The sequence below is a fragment of the Mobula birostris genome, chromosome 6 (assembly GCF_030028105.1).
Source record: "Mobula birostris isolate sMobBir1 chromosome 6, sMobBir1.hap1, whole genome shotgun sequence".
In the NCBI taxonomy this organism is placed as follows: Eukaryota; Metazoa; Chordata; class Chondrichthyes; order Myliobatiformes; family Myliobatidae; genus Mobula; species Mobula birostris.
In genome coordinates, this window is record NC_092375.1 from 91,264,309 (window position 1) to 91,284,452 (window position 20,144).

Below are 20,144 nucleotides of genomic sequence, written 5' to 3' on the forward strand. Positions count from 1 at the left end.
CTATGGAGAACAGTGCGGTAATGATTGTGGAAAAGTATTTCTACTTTGTATAGGTTGTGTATTTATCATATCATTCCTGCTTTTACTATATGTTACTGTTATTTTAGGTTTTAATTGTTTATTTGGCATGATTTGATAGGTTATTTTTGGGTCTACGAACGCTCACAAAATTTTCCCATATAAATAAATGGTAATTGCTTCTTCGCTTTACAACATTTCAGCTAATGAACCGTTTCATAGGAACAATCTACCTTCAGATGGTGGGGGAAACCTGTACAAGGGGTGATTGATAAGTTTGTGGCCTACGGTAGAAGGAGTCAATTCACATTTATTTTTCAACATAGTCCCCTCTACATTTACACACTTAGTCCGGCGGTCGTGGAGCATACGGATCTTGGACCTCCAGAAAGTGCCCACAGCAGGGGTGATTGATAAGTTCGTGGTCTAAGGTAGAAGGAGATGTGTTATACAGCTCTCGTTACATGCACATACAGTTCAACTCTTTGAGTGATTATGCAGAAAACTTGAGGTTAATAACTCACCAGGGGTGATTGATAAGTTTGTGGCCTAAGGTAGAAAGAGATGAGTTATTAACTTCAAACTTTCTGCATAATCACTCAAAGAGTTGAACTGTATGTGCATGTAACGAGAGCTGTATAACTCATCTCCTTCTACCTTAGGCCACAAACTTATCAATCACCCCTGCTGTGGGCACTTTCTGGAGGTCCAAGATCCGTATGCTCCACGACCGCCGGACTAAGTGTGTAAATGTAGAGGGGACTATGTTGAAAAATAAATGTGCTAGGTTTTCTAAAATTGACTCCTTCTACCGGAGGCCACTAACTTATCAATCACCCTCGTACTTTGATCTGGCGGCCTGTAGATAACAAACTGAGCTGGACTCTTTCCATTTTGTGTTTTATATTCTGTGCTTTTCACTTGTTTTTTTGCATGCGGGGGGGTTGAGTTTGATGTTCAGGGTTTTCTTTGTTTCATGGCTGTCTGCGGGGAAGGCAAATCTCAGGGTTGTGTACTGCATATATACTTTGATAATGAATGTACTTTGAACAGAGATGTTTAATAATGAACCATTCAGACCAGTGAAATTGATCCTGGTAAAGTTAGCAATATGAAACAGATCATAGGAAAAGATTGGGGGTGATCTTGAGTAAGGGGGTGCAATGTCAGGCAAGAATTGGACAGCAGGACCAATGTGCAGATGGACGGGCCTAATGAGTTGGAAAAAGTGATTGGAGCTGTAATTTGAATCTGTACGCACAAGAGACTGCAAATGCTGGAATCTGAAGCAAGATACAATCTGCTAGAGGAACTCAGCAGTGTACCTCGGGGGGGGGTGGAAGGAGTTGCCAATGTTTTGAGTCGAAACCCTGCCTCAGGACTGAGAGCAAGTAAGAAAGACAGCCAGGATAAAGTGAAGAAGGGGAGCTATGATAAAGGATTCTGAAGAGTTTCGTGGACTGAGGAGTGTAAGATTCAGGTAGGGGAGTGAAGTTGGAAGACAGTAGCATTTGTATTTGTTTTTATCATTTGTTATTACAGGGTGTCTGTACATTCTGTTGTCCAAGGCTGATCTTCAAGTGAAACAACGTATTACACACTGCCTCTATTTAAACTGCGTTTCAGAGATGCGTTTTGCATTTCAGTCAGTTATGGGGTGAAAATATTTTATCCTCCTTTCTGGTTGCTTCTTGTGTTATGCTGTTTCAGCTCTTTGTCTCACTAATAAGGTGCTTAAATCAAAATTCACAGCACTTATCACAACCTCAAAAATTTCAGATGAAAAGCTTAAAATCAAAAAAATTGTTCCCAAAATCACTTGGATACACGCTCCAGTATTCTCTTAAGTTTAGTGATATCTTTTCTGTGAATGAGTGAGTGTGGGTGCACTCCAAAAGAGACTAATGTGATTACAAGTGCAATAAAAATTAGACCAATTTTCTAATTAAAAACCAGCAGCGCTGCTTGAAATTTAATGAATTAGGAAACTTCATCAATTCTCAAACAGCTGAAGCTGAATTCCTCAATATGCTTGGTAATTCTAACTATAATTATAAGCAGAATATTGAATCAGAAAGTAGTCAGAATATTGAAGGTCCAATTAGACCAGTACTTGTCTGGTTTAAAGGTGACCCTGATTCCATATTGTGATTGACATAAGCATGGGCAAAAGATATTTGCCAGTTTTGGCAGCAGAGTCATTCCACTGGAAGTCAAGGAACAGTGAAATATTACTTAAATTCTCCTCTTCAGAAATTCACTACTGGTGTAAGCAGCATCCATCATCAAAGATCATCACCACCCAAGCCATGCTCTTTTCTCGCTGTTAACATCAGATAGAAGATACGGACACACACAACATGCTGGAGGAACTCAGCAGGTTGGGCAGCATCCGTGGAAACGCTGACTAATCGTTTTCACGGATGCTGCCCGACCTGCTGAGTTCCTCCAGCGTGTTGTGAATGTTGCTTTGACCCCAGCATCTGCAGAGTATTTTGTGTTTAGATAGAAGATACGGGTGCCTCAGGACCCACACCACCAGGTTCAAGACCGTTACTATCCCTCAACCATCAGGCTCTTGAACAAAGGAGGATAGCTCCACTCATCTATTAAGATGTTCCGGCAACCAAAGATCTCACTTTAAGGACACTATCCTGTTATTTCATGCTCTTATTATTTATTGCTATTTAGCTACATTTGCATTTGCAGAGTTTGTTGTCTTCTATGTTCTTGCTCCTTCATTGATCCTGTTTACAGTTACTGTTCTATAGGTTTGTAGAGTATGCCCACAGAAAAAGAATCTCAGGGTTGTAAGTGGTGACAGATATGTACTCTAACAAATTTTACTTTCAACTTTGAAGTACTTGCACTGAACTGTATTACTTCAAATGACAATGGTGTTTAGGCAGAATGTGAACTCCATCCTAAAAGGGCTTTGCCTTCTCGAATAATTTACTACCTTGGTACTTGGAAGAGAACTGTGTTCATTCATCCATGGCCTTTCATAATGAAAAGTTCTGCCCACGTCTTCAGAGTTCACTGAAGGCACTCAAGTCAGTAGCTAAATATTCCACAAATAATTACCTGCAACAACAAACAAAATGCTGGAGGATCACAGCAGGTCAACCAGCATCTGTGGGGGGAAATGGACAGTCAACGTTTTGGGTCATGACTCTTTGCTCTCTTTTCCGGGCACCAAAAGATGAGAAGTGAAACCCCAATTTAACACCAGCATTCTCTGACAATCCTGAGTCAGACTGCACTGATGGCAATTTAACAGTTCAGGAATCCTACAGTCGAGTTGCAGTGCATGGATCAGTGCATTCCACATCTCTGCACCTGTGCAGTACAGCGCAGAGACGGAGGATGCATGCAGGTCAGATGCAAACTCATTTTAACCTTTAACTCTGTTCCTGCACTCAGTTCTGCAACATAAGGGGTGAGGAAGCTGGATAATCTTGTAGTTGCTCCTTTCCTTTCAAACAGTTGACACATGCAGCTGTTGCCTAGCAACTGGGGACAAGTGATTAATTCAACCATGGAGTTGTTAACTTTCACTGAAAAGGTAAAAGTGTTTTTTATAATTTTATTTTAATTAATATCAATAGATTAATATTGCATAGAAACAGACCCTTCAAGTCCATCACATCTGCACCAACCATTAGCCACTTACATTAATCTTACACTGTTTTAGTTTTAGCTTTGAGCATCAGCAGGTTTATTTGCTTCCAATTTTACTCTCCTCATATTTCCATAAACTCCACCTGGGTTCCATCACTCACTAGCACACCTATGAATTTATAACCACCAATTATCCTACCAAACCACATGTGGCAGGAAAGCAGCAGGAGGCAGGCAGAGGGTATGGAAACATGGGCTTCGGTGTGTCGAGAGCAGCCGATGAAAGATCAACAGTGTTTGGAATGGATGCTCAATGTGAGAGCTCCCCCTCCTGTTAACACTGGAAATTACACCTTGGCTCTCCAGAACATTACCGGCTCCTGCTGTGGAGATGTGAGGATGCAAGGATGACTCACGACTGCCTGTGCCTTGAATTTCACAAGTAGTGTGGCTTGGCCTGGAAATGGTTGCAAGGGCAATTTAGTCTGGGTTAAATTGATTTTCAGTTGCATACAGGTGTCCCCCGCTTTTCAAACGTTCGCTTTACGAAACCTCACTGTTATGAAAGACCTACATTAGTTCCCTGTTTTCGCTAACAGAAGGTGTTTTCACTGTTACGAAAAAAGGCAGCGTGCGAAAAAAACAGCGCACAATAAAAGACAGCGTGCGCCCCGAGCAGCCACTCCGCCCCTGGATTCAGAATGGCATTCTAGCCGGCATTGCTTAAACACGTGCCTGTGAGCATCCATTTGCAAGATGAGCTCTAAGGTATCGGAAAAGCCTAAAAGAACTCGTAAGGGTGTTACACTTGATATAATTAAGCGTTTCGATCGTGGTGAACGAAGCAAGGACAAAGTGAGTTTGGCTTGTGGACTTTGATAAAGATGATGTTGAAGAGGTTTTGGCATCCCATGACCAAGAACTGATAGATGAAGAGCTGATGCAATTGGAAGAGGAAAGGATAACAATCTAAACCAAATGCCATAGCGAATGGACCGAAAGTGAAGTTGTCCAGGAACTGAACGTGAAGCAACTGCATGAGATTTTCGCTGCAATGATAAAGTACGACTTTAATTTTGAAAAGGTACGTCGGTTTAGGGGATATTTGCAAGATGGTTTGAACGTTTACAAAGAACTGTATGATAGAAAAATGCGCGAGGCTCAGCAGTCGAGCAAGCCTTCCACATCAGCCACAGCAGATGACGAACCTCGACCTTCGACATCGAGGCAGGCAGACATAGAAGAAGATGACCTGCCTGCCTGATGGAAACAGACGATGATGAGATGACACCCCAGTGCACCACCCCAACCCCTGGGCCGCAGACCGATATATTGCTGTGGAGAATGCAGTAGTAGCTGGAATGCACCCAGCACATCTTTAAGAAAAGAGCCCAAATAAATAAGCTAATTAATTAGGTGCCGCCCAGCACATAATTAATTAGCTTGTTTATTTTGGCTTTTTTCTTAAAGATGTGTTGGGTGTGTCCTGGCTACAGCTGTACCCCTGCATTCTCCGTGGATTGGTATTGGTCGGTGGCCTGGAGGGTGGGGCCACTGCACCACCCCAACCTCCAACGACTCAGCCTAACACACCATCATCAGTGTGCTCGGCGCTATCTTCCCAATTCCGGTAAGTGATACTACACTGTACATACATTATTTCTACCTTATATCGGCTGTGTATTTTTACGTGTTATTTGGTATGATTTGGCAGTTTCATAGCTTAAAGGTTACTGGACAGAGTGTTTCTGCCAAGAGTGCTTGCGTGAGATTTTTGCTACGGAGAACAGTGCGGCAATGATTGTAGAGAAGTATTTCTACTTTATATAGGCTGTGTATTTATCACATCATTCCTGCTTTTACTATATGTTACTGTTATTTTAGGTTTTATGTGTTACTTGGCATGATTTGGTAGGCTATTTTTGGGTCTGCGAATGCTCACAAATTTTTCCCATAAAAATAAATGGTAATTGCTTCTTCACTTTACGATATTACGACTTACGAACAATTTCATAGGAACGCTCTTCCTTCGGATGGTGGGGGAAACCTGTATTGCCAAGAGCAGTGTAATATATTAGAAGTTTTAGGCAGGGTCCTCTACAAATAAGTTCAGGTGATCATCTATATAAGTTTTGATGTGTTGAAGAAGATAGGGAGAAATAACATCCCATTGATCTTCCACCTGCTTTCCTTAACACCCCTGATTTCTACCTCTATCCTATGTTTTTGCACTCCTCACTTCAAATATGTTAATTTATGCAAAGATATGCTAACCTGATACAGAGCTCCTGATCCACAACCATGTCCCAGAGAACTTTGACTACTCCAGGAGAGTGTGGCACGTGGCCAAGTAGTTAGGGCTTTGAACTGGCGATCTGAAGATCATGGATTGGATCCTCGGCCAAGGCAGTGCGTGTGTCCTTGAGCAAGGCACTTAATCACACAATGCTTCAGTCTACCCAGCTGGGAATGGGTACTGGCAAAAATGCTGGGGATTAACCTGGAGATAGACTGGCGTCCTATCGGGGGGGGGGGGGGGGGGGAGTCTCGTACTCTCAGTTGCTTCACACCACGGAAACTGGCATAAGCACCGGCCTGATGGGCCAGAAGGCTTGCAGCAGTCTTTAAAAAAAAATAATACTCCAGGAGGATACCTGGTGGTTTGGGGGCAGGCTAGGATGGGATGGAGAGATGATGGGTAGACCTGGATCCTAACGCACATACACAGTTCAACAGAGGAACAGGTGCCTTGGCCCACCATGTCTGTGTTGACCATGATGCCAACCTAAACTATTCTGCTCTGCCTGGACATGGTTTGTATCCTTCATGTGTTTCTCTAAATGCCTCTGACTCTTAGCTATTGTATCTGCTTCCACCACCTCCACTGGCTGTTTATTCCAGGCACCTACCCTCACTCTCTATGTAAAAAACCCGTCTCATTAATCTTCTTTGAACCTTCATCCTCTCCTATTAAATCACATTAATGTCACGTTTCTATCCTGGGAAACAGATTCTGACTACCTGCCCTGTCTTTACCTCCTCAGACTCTGACACACCAGAAGAAACGATACAAGTCTGTGTAACCTCCTCTTGCAGCTAATCCAGGCCACTCTCTCCAAAGCCTCCATCTCCTTCCACTGACCAGAACTGTACACAATGCTCCTAACGTGATATTCAAAGTTTTACATAGCTGCAATACGACTGCCCAGGTTTTATACTCAACACCCCACTGATAAAGGTTTAAGACCTTAAGACATAGGAGCAGAATTAGCCATTTGGCTTATCAAGTCTGCTTCACCATTCCGTCATGGCTGATTTATTATCTCTCTCAACTCCATTCTCTTGCATTCTCCTCATATCTGTGAAAGCCTGACTAATCAAGAACATATAAACCTCTGCTTTAAATATACTCAATGACTTGGCTTCCACAGCCACCTGTGACAATAAATCCCACAGATTCATTGCCCTCTAGCTGAAGAAATTTCTCCTCATCTGTGTTCTAAATGTACATCCCACTATTCTGATGATGTGCCCTCTGATCCTAGACTCACCCACTCTAGGAAACACCCTCCACTCTATTCAGATCTTTCAATATTCGAGGTGTCTCAATGAGATCCGCCCCCATTCTTTTCAACTCAAAGCAAGTACAGACCCAGAGCTATCAACCACTCCTCACACATTAACCCTTTCATTCCCGGAATCATTCTCCTTGACCTCCTCTGGACTCTCTCCAATGACAGTGCATCTTTTCTTAGATAAGGAGCACAAAACTACTCTCAATACTTCAAGTGCAGTCTGACTAACGTCTTATAAAGCCTCAATATTTACATCCTTGCTTTTATATTATAGTCCTCTCAAAATGAGTGCTAACATTGCATTTGCCTTCCTTACCACCAACTCAACCTACAAGTTAACCGTTAAGGAATCCTGCACAAGGACTTCCAAGTCCCTTTGTACCTCTGGTCTTTGAATTTTCTCCCCATTTACAAAATAGTGTACACCTTTATTCCTTTTACCAAAGTGCATGACCATACACTTTCCTACACTATCTTCCATCTGCCATTTCTTTGCCCATTCTTCCAGTTTGTCTTTACCATCATATCTACTTGTGTTGTGACTTTCAGGGAGCTCTCATACTTGAACAGTTATCTACAGGGCTGTTCAACTGTTTCTGCCCATCAAAACAATGGTAAATGAACAAAAAGTGCTTTTCATGGATGAGAGGACTAGAATAAACAGTTGCCACATAACTGCAGACTATCACCGAATAGAGACAATACAACTGTGTGGGATAAATGCAGACTTATTATTGTGAATACTGCACTGATATCTTCAATGCTATTCTGAAGGAGCAGCTTCTCAAATTTATAATGGTGACCTCAGGAGCTAAACCTGAAGCCTAAGGATCTAAAAACAAATGAAAATGAAGGTAAAAGTACTTGCTTAATTCCAAAGACTGAAGCATAAATGCGTTGTAACATACCATAAATAATATCACAATGTAATTCTAAACAATTCCCAATATTGTGAGAACTGTTTGGTTATGAATTCGCACCCTGACACCCAGATAAGTCAAACACTCCGATTATTAAATACAATGCATGACACCTTAATGCGATTGTCTCACTTATCTTGACTGAGAAATTCAACATTGTGGAAAACACTAAAGCATTACCTCAAGTTGCACCTTTTGTTCTAAGTTCTTATAGGTTCGCTGGAGTAATTCCTTGGTGCCAAGGACACCATACCACATCATATTCTTCGTCCGGCTTCTGAATGAAACACAATGAGAAAACAGTAAGAAAGCCATGGATTTATTTCACTAATGCTTCCTACTTTATCTTTATGTCACTTATAAAACAAAATGCACTCTTCCACTGAATAGCAACTGAATTCAAGTCAAAATAAAAACTGATTCCTCTGGATGAAGACATCATTAGCCATCATTTCTGCCAGCATCACAGAGAGAAGAAAATTCAATGATCTTCAAAGATCTGAAGGTCTCTCTGTTTCTCTCTTCACAGATGCTGAGCGTTTCTGGCATTTGCTGTTTCTTTTTCATATTTCCTCACAGATTATTTTGGTTTCAATTTCAGAACGTTTTGCCTTTTACAAATTCTTCGGTTTTGGTATTCACTCTGATTTCAAACTGATGTTTTCAGGAAAACACCACAGTACTAAGATGGTGTATCTCTCTCTGCACCAGTTTGTAAGCCCATTCCCTATGCTGAGACACACTAAATGTAAGCATGGCAGGAAAGAGCAAGCTCCCGTACCCTTAAGCCAAATTTGTTTGCTTAACAAAGAGTGGGAGGGGAAGAGTTTCTTAAATGCATCTATTTTAATGCTAGGAGCATTGTAAGAAAGGTGGATGAGCTTAGAGCATGGATTGATACCTGGAAATATGATGTTGCAGCTATTAGTGAAACGTGGTTGCAGGAGGGGTGTGATTGGCAACTAAATATTCCAGGATAGAATAGGAGGGGCAAGGGGGGGGTGTTGCATTGCTTGTCAGAGAAAATATTACAGCGGTGCTCTGGCAGGATAGATTAGTGGACTCGTCTAGGGAGGCTATTAGGGTGGAATTGAGGAATAGGAAAGGTGTTGTGACGCTTATAGGGGTGTATTATAGACCACCTAATGGGGACCGAGAACTGGAGGAACAAATTTGTAGGAGATGGCAGATATTTGTAGTCAGCACAAGGTCGTGATTGTGGGAGACTTTAATTTTCCACACATAGACTGGGAAGCCCATTCTGTAAAAGGGCTGGATGGCTTGGAGTTTGTAAAATGTGTGCAGGATAGTTTTTTGAAGCAATACATAGAGGTACGAACTAGAGAAGGGGCAGTGTTGGATCTCCTGTTAGGGAATGAGACAGGGCAGGTGACGGAGGTATTTGTTGGGGAGCACTTTGGGTCCAGTGATCACAATACAATTAGTTTCAGTGTAATTATGGAGAAGGATAGGACTGGACCCAGGATTAAGATTTTTGATTGGAGAAAGGCTAACTTTGAGGAGATGTGAATGGATTTAGAAGGAGTGGATTGGAAAAATTTGTTTTATGGGAAGGATGTAATAGAGAAATGGAGGTCATTTAAAGGTGAAATTTTGAGGGTTCAGAATCTTTATGTTCCGGTTAGGTTGAAAGGAAAGGTTAAAAGTTTGAGAGAGCCATGGTTTTCAAGAGATATTAGAAACTTGGTTCAGAAAAAGAGAGATCTTCAATAAATATAGGCAGCTTGGAGTTAATGAGGTACTCGAGGAATATAAAGAATGTATAAAGAATCTTAAGAAAGAAATTAGAAAAGCAAAAAGAAGATACGAGGCTGCTTTGGCAAGTAAGGTGAAAATAAATCCAAAGGATTTCTACAGTTATGTTAGTGGCAAAAGGATAGTGAGGGATAAAATTGGTCCCTTGGAGAATCAGATTGGATGGCTACGTGCGGAACCAAAAGAGATTTTGAACAATTTCTTTTCTTCAGTATTTACTAAGGAGAAGGATATTGAATTGTGTAAGGTAAGGGAAACAAGTAGGGCAGTTATGAAAAGTATGACAATTAAAGAAGAGGAAGTACTGACACATTTAAGGAATATAAAAGTGGATAAGTCTCCGGGTCCGGAAAAGATATTCCCTAGGACTTGGAGGGAAGTTAGTGTAGAAATAACAGGAGCTCTGACAGAAATATTTCAAATGTCATTAGAAACGGGAATGGTGCCAGAGGATTGGCGTATTGCTCATGTGGTTCCATTGTTTAAAAAGAGTAAACCTGGCAATTATCGGCCTGTGAATTTGACGTCAGTGGTGGGTAAATTGATGGAAAGTATTCTTAGAGATGGTATATATAATTTTCTGGATAGACAGGGTCTGATTAGGAACAGTCAACGTGGATTTGTGCGTGGAAGGTCATGTTTGACAAATCTTATTGAATTTTTTGATGAGGTTACTAGGAAAGTTGACGAGGGTAAAGCAGTGGATGTTGTCTATATGGACTTCAATAAGGCCTTTGACAAGGTCCCACATGGAAGGTTAGTTAGGAAGGTTCAATCGTTAGGCATTAATATGGAAGTAGTAAAATGGATTCAGCAGTGGCTAGATGGGAGACGCCAGAGAGTAGTGGTGGATAACTGTGTGTCAGATTGGAGGACGATGTGTAGCAGTGTGCCTCAGGGATCTGTACTGGGTCCAATGTTGTTTGTCATATATATTAATGACCTGGATGATGGGGTGGTAAATTGGATTAGTAAGTATGCAGATGATACTAAGATAGATGATGTTGTGGATGATGAAGTAGGTTTTCAAAACATGCAGAGAGATTTAGGACAGTTAGAAAAGTGGGCTGAAAGCTGGCAGATGGAGTTTAATACTGAAAAATGTGAGGTGCTACATTTTGGTAGAGCTAATCAAAATAGGACATACATAGTAAATGGTAGGGCATTAAAGAAAGCTTTAGAACAGAGGGATCTAGGAATAACGGTGCATAGTTCCCTGAAGATGGAATCTCATGTGGATAGGGTGGTGAAGAAAGCTTTTGGTTTGCTGGCCTTTATTAATCACAGCATTGAGTATAGGAGTTGGGATGTAATGTTGCATTTGTATAAGGCATTGGTAAGGCCAAATCCGGAATATTGTGTACAGTTCTGGTCACCGAATTATAGGAAAGATGTCAATAAAATTGAGAGAGTACCGAGGAGGTTTACTAAAATGTTACCAGGGTTTCATCTCCTAAGTTACAGAGAAAGGTTGAACAAGTTAGGTCTTTATTCTTTGGCATGTAGAAGGTTGAGGGGAAACTTGGTAGAGGTGTTTAGAATTATCAGGGGGATTGATAGAGTTGACGTGGTTAGACTTTTTCCATTGACAGTGGGGAAGATTCAAATAAGAGGGCATGAGTTGAGAATTAGAGGACAAAAGTTTAGGGGTAACATGAGGGGGAACTTCTTTACTCACAGAGTAGTAGCTGTGTGGAATGAGCTTCCAGCAGAAGTGGTTGAGGCAGGTTCTATGTTGTCGTTTAAAGTTAAATTGGATAGATTTCTGGACAGGAAAGGTATGGAGGGTTATGGGCTGAGTGCAGGTCGGTGGGAATAGGATAGGGTAAGAGTTCGGCACGGACTAGAAGGGCCGAGATGACCTGTTTCCGGCGCTGTAATTGTTATACGGTTATATATGGTTATATTCCCTCTGCACATAGGTTCATGGCTGTCAGTGAAGCTTCACAAATTAATCCCTGATCCCTTACTGAATAAACAAATTGCCAAAGGGCAGATAGTCAAATCAAAGGTGAAGCGGATAGGATTTTGTACGGAACATAGAATCAAAACACACAATTGAAATTAAGATCCAGATCAATTATGAACCAACGCCAGGGAAGTACATTCTCAAATAGCTTAATGATTTACTATGCAATATTACTATGTGGAAATCTCTCTCTGATTTGGCATGGAGTCTTGCCTAATGGGAAGATATATTGGGAATTGTGAAAGTCATTGACCTGATTTATGGTGACCACCGTTTTTCCATCTCTCTTCAGGCCTCTTGCGAACCAATGCAAAGGAATTTTCACTGGACTATTGTTGAGTCGACCAGCAGTAAGAATATAGCCTTTGTTAAATACTGTATTTTACTAGATTAGCATATACTCAGAATGTTTCTGAATTTTTTTCCTGGTCTCTCTGCTTGTGCACAGGTTCCAAATGCAATGTAAACCTCGTTGGAAAAAGGAAGTTTCAATTCCCCTTATCTAAGAACAGATGTACTGGCATTGGAGAGGGTCCAAAGGAAGTTCACAATAATTATTCCAGGAATGAAATGGTTAATGTATGAGGATCATTGGATGGGTCTGGGCCTGTACTCACTGAAGTTTAGAAGAATGAGGGGGGGGGTTCTCATTGAAACCTGTCGAATATTGCAAGACCTAGACAGAATGCTTGTTTCATCTTGGACAAAGCTGTCAAATCCTCCACACTTGGGCTTCATTATATTAGCTAGCTCCAGATGTCTTCCAGATCAGATATATATCTTTATACAGTCCCCTGCTTTGCACCACCCTAATCACTACCTCAGTAAGCCAACACAATGATCACTTTGTACTACAAAGGTTTTTTTTTGTTCTAATTGCATTCTATCTTGTATAATTGCTGTATAAGTTACGTTTTTCTTGTGAACGTTGTGTATTTGATTCTATGTGCCTGTGACACTGCTGCATTACTTTTCATTACTCCTGTGTATACATGAACTCAAATTTAACTCTCATTTCAATTAACCTTTGCTCTACAAAGTGTGCTCTTGTTCTATTGCCTCATAAATGTGTTCTGTTAAGTTATTGGCAATGCAGTGGAACTTCCTCTGAATTACTGTATTGAATTTTCTTTTTTATTGATATATACATTCCATTATCCTGCAATGTTGATAATTCTTAATAAATAGTTTAGTAAAAATCATTGAGAGCTTTAGAGGGTATATGTCAAAGAAGGACTAGTTCATTGGGCAATACAGTTAACACAAACGAGTTGGGCAAAGTGGCCTGTTTCCATGTTATATGACTCTATGCCACTATAACTTCAAAATTAAACTTAGGAAAGATCTATCCAACCCAATTATCATTCCTTTTGACTGCCATTCAACCAGCAAATCTTTATGCTACTTGTCTCATGACAGAGATTCGGCCCACTGAATCTGTGCCTGCTTTCAAGACCATGCCAATCTCTGCCATACTTCCCTGCGACCTATTCTTTCTCACATACCCATCAACATTCAGATTCTCCTGATGTTTGTGCATGCTAGGGGGCAGATAGTCGATTAACGCAGGAGCCAGCATGTTTTTCAGATGTGGGAGGAAACTGCAACACCCAGAGGAAACACACACAGTCACAGCGGGAACATGCAAAGTCCAGAGGTCAGGATCGAACGTGGGCCTCTGGAGCTGTGAGGCAGTAGCAGTAACTGCTACACCACTCCAATTGTGCAAGATATCGCTAAAAATGGAGGGAGGAAAGGAAGGAATATGGAGACATTGTCTGGGAAAATGAATGAAGGCAACCAAGGAAAGGGCATCGAAAACTAGAAGGCAGCAGTTTAAGGTAAAAGGGCAGCTGCTGGGCAGTTTGTTCATGCAGAGAGGGATGCATATATGGAACCAGCTGCCGGAAAAACAGTGGCTCAAGCGGATGCAGTAACAACATTTTGAAGACATTAAGATCAGTGTACGAGTCGGAAATGTTCAGAGGGATGTGGGCAAATGGGACTAACTTAGGTGGGCAACTTGGTTGGCATGGATGAGTTGGCTCAAAGAGCCTGTTTCTGTGTGCATTACTCTTATGATTTCATTAAAACCAGGTAGCAAGTACTGCTCTACCAGTTGGTCAGATTCTCCTGCACCCTTCTTTCAGTACTAAAGAGAAGTAAAAGCTTGTAAACTGATGTGTGGCCTTCCTCTGGTCTGCAGCCTCCAAACTAAGTACATTATTACAGTAAGTTGTCTTGCCTCATTTCCATTTCTCTCTTATCAAAATACTTCTGCCTTCTGCTGTACCACAAACATGTCCCTTTAATCTTTCCCTATGCTGTCTTCTCTTAACCTGTGGACCAATATTTGTTCCTAATTTTCTTCCAGCAGTCTTGAAAGATCACTGATCTGAAAGGTGAAGTCTTTCTTTCCTCTCAGATGCTGACTGTGCTGGTGAGTACTTGCAGCATTTTCGATTTTGTCTTCAGATTTTCAGCATCCTCAGAATCCTGTTTATGATTTACTCTGGAAACACTCCCCGCAAATTTTCTCCCCAAATGGCCTAATTCTGCTCCTATATTTTATGGTTTAATGGTCCTGTACTCGCTGAGCTCTGAGTAATCTATTTCAGAAAATCCTTCCCTCTGAGTGTTTATCAATCAGTCTCAGAAGGTCAGAGTGGCATAAATGGGTTGTTGCTGTGTAACAGCTTCAGAGACCTGTGTTCAGTCTTGATCTTGGGTGCCTACTGTGACTATATCCCAAAGGTGTATGCATTGGTGGATTAAATGGCTACTGCAAATTGTTCCTAGTGCGTAGACTCTGAGTGAGTTAATGAGAGTAAAATGGGTGCTTTTTGGCTGGCTTCAGACTTAATGTACTGAAGCACCTGTTTCCATGTTGCGAGACTCTATCACAGCCTTGAACAGATCCAAGATCTTTACCCAGACATCAAAAAGCACAGAACCTTTTTGTGGACATATCTTGGCATACTTCAGTAATCTTTTGAATGGTGCTTTCTGATTACCACTGCCTTGTACTTGTTCTAAAGAATAGGATTCTGTAGAGTGAACCATAGCTCTCACCTTGCGTCTCCAATGTAAAACGATGAAAGACTGGTAACTACCTGCATTTCTCAGGGTGCTCCTCACGCTTGTTGTTAAATTCCAAGGAGATTTTGGCATCTAATCCAATTCCAAAATAATTGTTCATAACACACTTTTCAGTGTAGCCTTCTCTGAATCGTGGGGAAAAAAAACATGGCTTTCGTCACAAAAATGTCAATTAATGTGTGTGTTAAAAGATCAACCAGTAAAATGACCTTCCTAAAAAGGAAGGGTTTCTATCAGTTTTGCAATAATAATCTAAGGAATGTACACAGAAATATTAACAACTAGCTTGGACCCAGACTTGCTACCACTGCTGTACATTTGTACTGGATGTAGAGGATCAGGAAAGCTGACCGTTCAGTACCTGACTGGCACTCACTGAGGTACCGTGGCCTCTGGGAGGTGAGTTGGCTTCAGACAGAATATCCTAAGGCACTGCCCATGGATGGAATGCTTAGACAGCTTTTGGGTATTTAGTACTTTTAAAAAGTGTTTACATATCTTTGATTGTCAGAAACATTCAAAAACTATTCAACTACACTAAAATTATTTGAAGTGTAATGTAAAGTAATTAAAATGGAACAACAAAGCAAAACAGTGAGAGCAGTTACCATATTCCATAGGGCTGGTGATCCTGTTCAATTGAATAAGGTTCTTGTTGGGAAGCCAGCCCTCTGAACAAGGGTTGACACAAGTGAAGTGGACCCAAACCCTGACCCTCACCGCTTGTCACTGTTGGGCTCAGTGATGAGCTCAACAACAGAGAAAACAGTCAGAGGTGCATCAACGTGGAATGGATTTCTGCACAAGCACAAGCTAAAACGTGTAGAGGACTAATAGCCTTCTATTCTCTGTGGCTTTCAGGCGGCACAATGCAGATTATTAAGACTGGTATAGAGATAACACTTCTTACAGAGAGTCTGGATCAGGGTCAATGAATGGGGTGGCTCCAAAAGGATCAATGTTCGCTAGCAACATTTTGCTGATGATTGAGCTTCCAGCGATGGAGGCAGCAAGTCCAGCTCGTAAACCTGAGGTAAAACAGACACGTTACATTGGTAGTTTTGTAAGGTAGTAAAGAGGTAAGTGAAATACACAGCTGACTTATGTCAGGCCCTGAGCCATTCTGAGGCATAACACAGATCGAAGAACTTCAAGCAAGTGTCAACAAAGTTAACAGGCATATTACTAAAGTTGGGCTCAATATAGGTCACAAATCTAGGAGTGACTGAAAAGGGAAATACCCAATCATATCCATACTGGGTAGGAGCAGAGACAGCACTATCTGCTGCCACGATTGAACCTCTCATGTATGCCTTTGGACCAATATCCCAACTCTTTGTCTCTCTCTCTCTCTCTCTCTCTGCCGTTCATTATTTACTTGGTGTTAAGGATTTTCTTTACATGTAGACATCCAGTTCTCCTATACCTTCATCCTTCAGCAGCTTGGTCTCCCTAATGCTTCCTTGAACAGCCACAACCAGTCCCCAGACATCATCTTCCTCCTCTGTCTGGCTCAACTTGCTCTAATCTTCAAGATCTTCTTATTTATCCCAGTCCAAATAAATGGTGCTACTCTGGGAGACTGTATTGGTTCTAGCATTGCCTCTACTTTTGAAGAACATTCAACATTCTTTGATCTTGTCCCCTCTGGTCCCTTCCCTGAATTCTTTTCATATTCCCTGGATGGCTGCATCAGTGCCATCTCCTTCCCATACATATGTATCTCCCCCACCCATCATTTCCCATTTTAGGGACAGGCTGATGAGCAATATCCGCTATAAATACCACAAATTGCGTAACTAAGTTGACATTTCTCAGACTTCATTTCCGAGCCTCAGATTTTCAGCTCATCAAACCCTCAAGAATTAAAGTGATTATGTCCAACCCATTGGTTGCTTATCTATAAGTAATCAGGCCTGATTTTAAACATCTAATTCATGTGGCATAAGTGCCTTCCACTGGTTCAGGCTGCTTGATAAGTCATAGTCATACTTTATTGATCCCGGGGGAAATTGGATTTTCATTACAGTTGCTCCATAAATAATAACTAGTAATAAAACCATAACTAGTTAAATAGTAATATGTAAATTATGCCAGGAAATAAGTCCAGGACCAGCCTATTGGCTCAGGGTGTCTGACCCTCCAAGGGAGGAGTTGTAAAGTTTGATGGCCACAGGCAGGAATGACTTCCTATGATGCTCTGTGTTGCATCTCGGTAGAATGAGTCTCTGGTTGAATGCACTCCTGTGCCCACCCAGTACATTATGTAGTGGATGGGAGACATTGTCCAAGATGGCATGCAACTTGGACAGCATCGTCTTTTCAGACACCACCGTCAGAGAGTCCAGTTCCATCCCCACAACATCACTGGCCTTACGAATGAGTTTGTTGATTCTGTTGGTGTCTGCTACCCTCAGCCTGCTGCCCCAGCACACAACAGCAAACATGATAGCACTGCCCACCACAGACTCGTAGAACATCCTCAGCATCATCCGGCAGATATTAAAGGACCTCAGTCTCCTCAGGAAATAGAGATGGCTCTGACCCTTCTTGTAGACAGCCTCAGTGTTCTTTGACCAGTCCAGTTTATTGTCAATTCGTATCCCCAGGTATTTGTAATCCTCCACCACGTCCACCCCGACCCTCTGGATGGAAACAGGGGTCACCAGTACCTTAGCTCTCCTCAGGTTTACCACCAGCTCCTTAGTCTTTTTCACATTAAGCTGCAGATAATTCTGCTCACACCATGTGACGAAGTTTCCTACAGTAGCCCTGTACGCAGCCTCATCTCCCTTGCTGATGCATCCAACTATGGCAGAGTCATCAGAAAACTTCTGAAGGTGACAAGACTCTGTGCAGTAGTTGAAGTCTAAGGTGTAAATGGTGAAGAGAAAGGGAGACAAGACTCCCAGTGCTCCAGTGCTGCTGATCACTCCAGTGGAGCCCCAGTGCTGCTGATCACTCTGTCGGACACACACTGTTGCAAGCACACGTACTGTGTGGAACTCTGCTGTCATCAAGGGGCTCCAATGTAGTTGCGGGAGTCTGGAGAATCCTTAAAATCAGTCCCAAGTTCTGCTCCACCTTCAACTAACTGGCCAGGGCAACGGAGTCAAAAATCATTTTGTTAAAATATCCAGTGGGACAGCACAGCCCAGCAGCTTGATTCTCCAATCCATCCTCCCTGCAGAGGGGCTGGTCTTATAGTGCACTGGGTCTTATCAAACTCTTATAGTTGACTGAGTGACATGTTAGTATAGCGGCCCATCAAATTAGTACAACATTAAAGGGGATGTAAAACATTGGTTGATGCTGGGAACTATTCAAAAATAAGCTCTTGAACTGTGACCGGGTGAGTGGAAAAATTGGAAGGTGCATCCTCCAAAGGAAAGAGGAAGAAATAAAATTCCGGTTATACGGTTTGGCAGTGTACAGTCCATGCATGTGAGGAAGCATGGACAAAAAGAACCTTGTGTATACTTTTGGGAGTCCACGTGCAGGATTCCCTGAAGGTTAATTTGCAGGTTGAATCGGTGCAGGAAAAGGTGAATGCAATGCTAGCATTCATTTCAAGAGGACTGAGACTTTAAAAGGCACTGGTAAAGCCTCACTTGGAGTATTGTAAGCAGTTTTGGGCCACTTATTTAAGGAAGGATGTAGTGACATTGGAGAGGGTTCACAAGAATGATTCCAGGAATGAAAAGGTGAAAGGGTTATCATATCAGCAGTGATTGTAGGCTCTGGGCCTGTACTGGCTGGAATTTAGAAATATGGGGTGGGGTTACCTCACTGAAACCTATCAAATGTTGAAAGGCCAAGATAGAGTGGATATGAATAGGACTTCCCTTTTGGTGAGGAAATCTAGGACCAGAGGCCACAGCTTCAAAACAGAGGGACACTATTTAGAATAAAGATGAGGAGGAATTGCTTTAGCCAAAGGGTGGTGAAACTGTGGAATTCGTTGCAACAAGTGGCTGTGGATGTCAGGTCACTGGATGGCTTTAAGGTGGAGATTGATAGGCTACTGTTTATTCAAGAAGTGAAAGTTCATGGGGAGAAGGCAGGAGAATGGAGTTGACAGGGAAATGGATTGGCCATGACGAAATGGTAGAGCAGATTTGATTGGTCAAATGGCCTAATTCTACTCTTATGTTGTATGGCTAGCAGACTTCTATCCAGAATCTCTCTGTATTTAGCAGCATTCATCTTCCAATCAATCCTGACCAGATTTCCAGCCCCTGCTGCTGACAAGTGTCTCCAGAGCATGATGCTACCTCTACCATACTTTACAGTAGGGATGGTGTTAACTGGCTGATGCGCAGTATTAGATTTACACCACATGTACCGCTTAGTGTTGAGGCCAAGATATTCCACTTTTAGTCTCATTCAACCACAAGATCTTCTTCCGTATCTTTACAGCATCTTCTAATGACACTTTGCATAGTCTTTACAGACAAGGTTATGCTTCTTTTTTAGCCAGTACTTCTTCCTTGCCACTCTTCAAGAAACACTGTTTTGTGCAAGACCTTAGAGTGTGGAGCCATGAACTTCATCTTCAGTTGCAGGCTCTGACTTCTGCAGCTCACTCAGAGAGACTGTTGGCATCACAGTAGCCTCCCTTACAAGTGCCATTCTTCTCCGGCGACTGTTTAGAGGGGCGGCCTGACCTTAACAGTGTGGCTGTAGTTTCATATTTTTTTGCATTTTTTCATAATGGGTTGCACTGAGCTCCAAGGTATGTTCAGTGCCTTTTTATATTCTTTCCCAGGTTTGTGCTTTCTATTATCATTTCCCTGACTTGCTTTGAATGCTCTTTTGTCTTCATTTTAGCTTGGTCTGTTAAAAATCTACCATATTGTTGGACCTTACAGATAGCGAGGGATACTCATTCTTAAGAGTTTATAGAACATGTGATCCTCTAATTTTCTACATCAAAAAAGATTTAGATGAGTTGGTAAGGTAATGTGCAGTATTGCACCTGAGAAAAGTTAGTGTAGTAATTACAAAGGGAATGAATACTTTTACAGCCTCACAAATTTGGTTTTCAATTTTTAGTAAGTTGTTGAAAGGCTTTGGAAGTTTTCTTTTGATGCACAATGTTTTGTAGAATAGCTCAAAAAAATCCCTTAATATATTTTAAATTTAGGAAATGAGACAGTAAAATGT

At 41.7% G+C, this 20,144-nt stretch overlaps 1 protein-coding gene across 3 annotated transcripts in view; it reads right to left on the reverse strand.

The window, feature by feature from the left end:
* dgkh (diacylglycerol kinase, eta) overlaps positions 1–20,144 on the reverse strand; it is a 504,569-nt gene that overhangs the window by 96,337 nt on the left and 388,088 nt on the right. For all 3 annotated transcript variants that reach the window (XM_072260835.1, XM_072260834.1, XM_072260833.1), the window contains 3 exons: positions 15,889–16,006; positions 14,993–15,103; positions 8,315–8,411 (listed from right to left, as the gene is read on the reverse strand). In XM_072260835.1, coding sequence (XP_072116936.1) covers positions 8,315–8,411; positions 14,993–15,103; positions 15,889–16,006 — 326 coding nt within the window. The remainder of the gene's footprint in view (positions 1–8,314; positions 8,412–14,992; positions 15,104–15,888; positions 16,007–20,144) is intronic.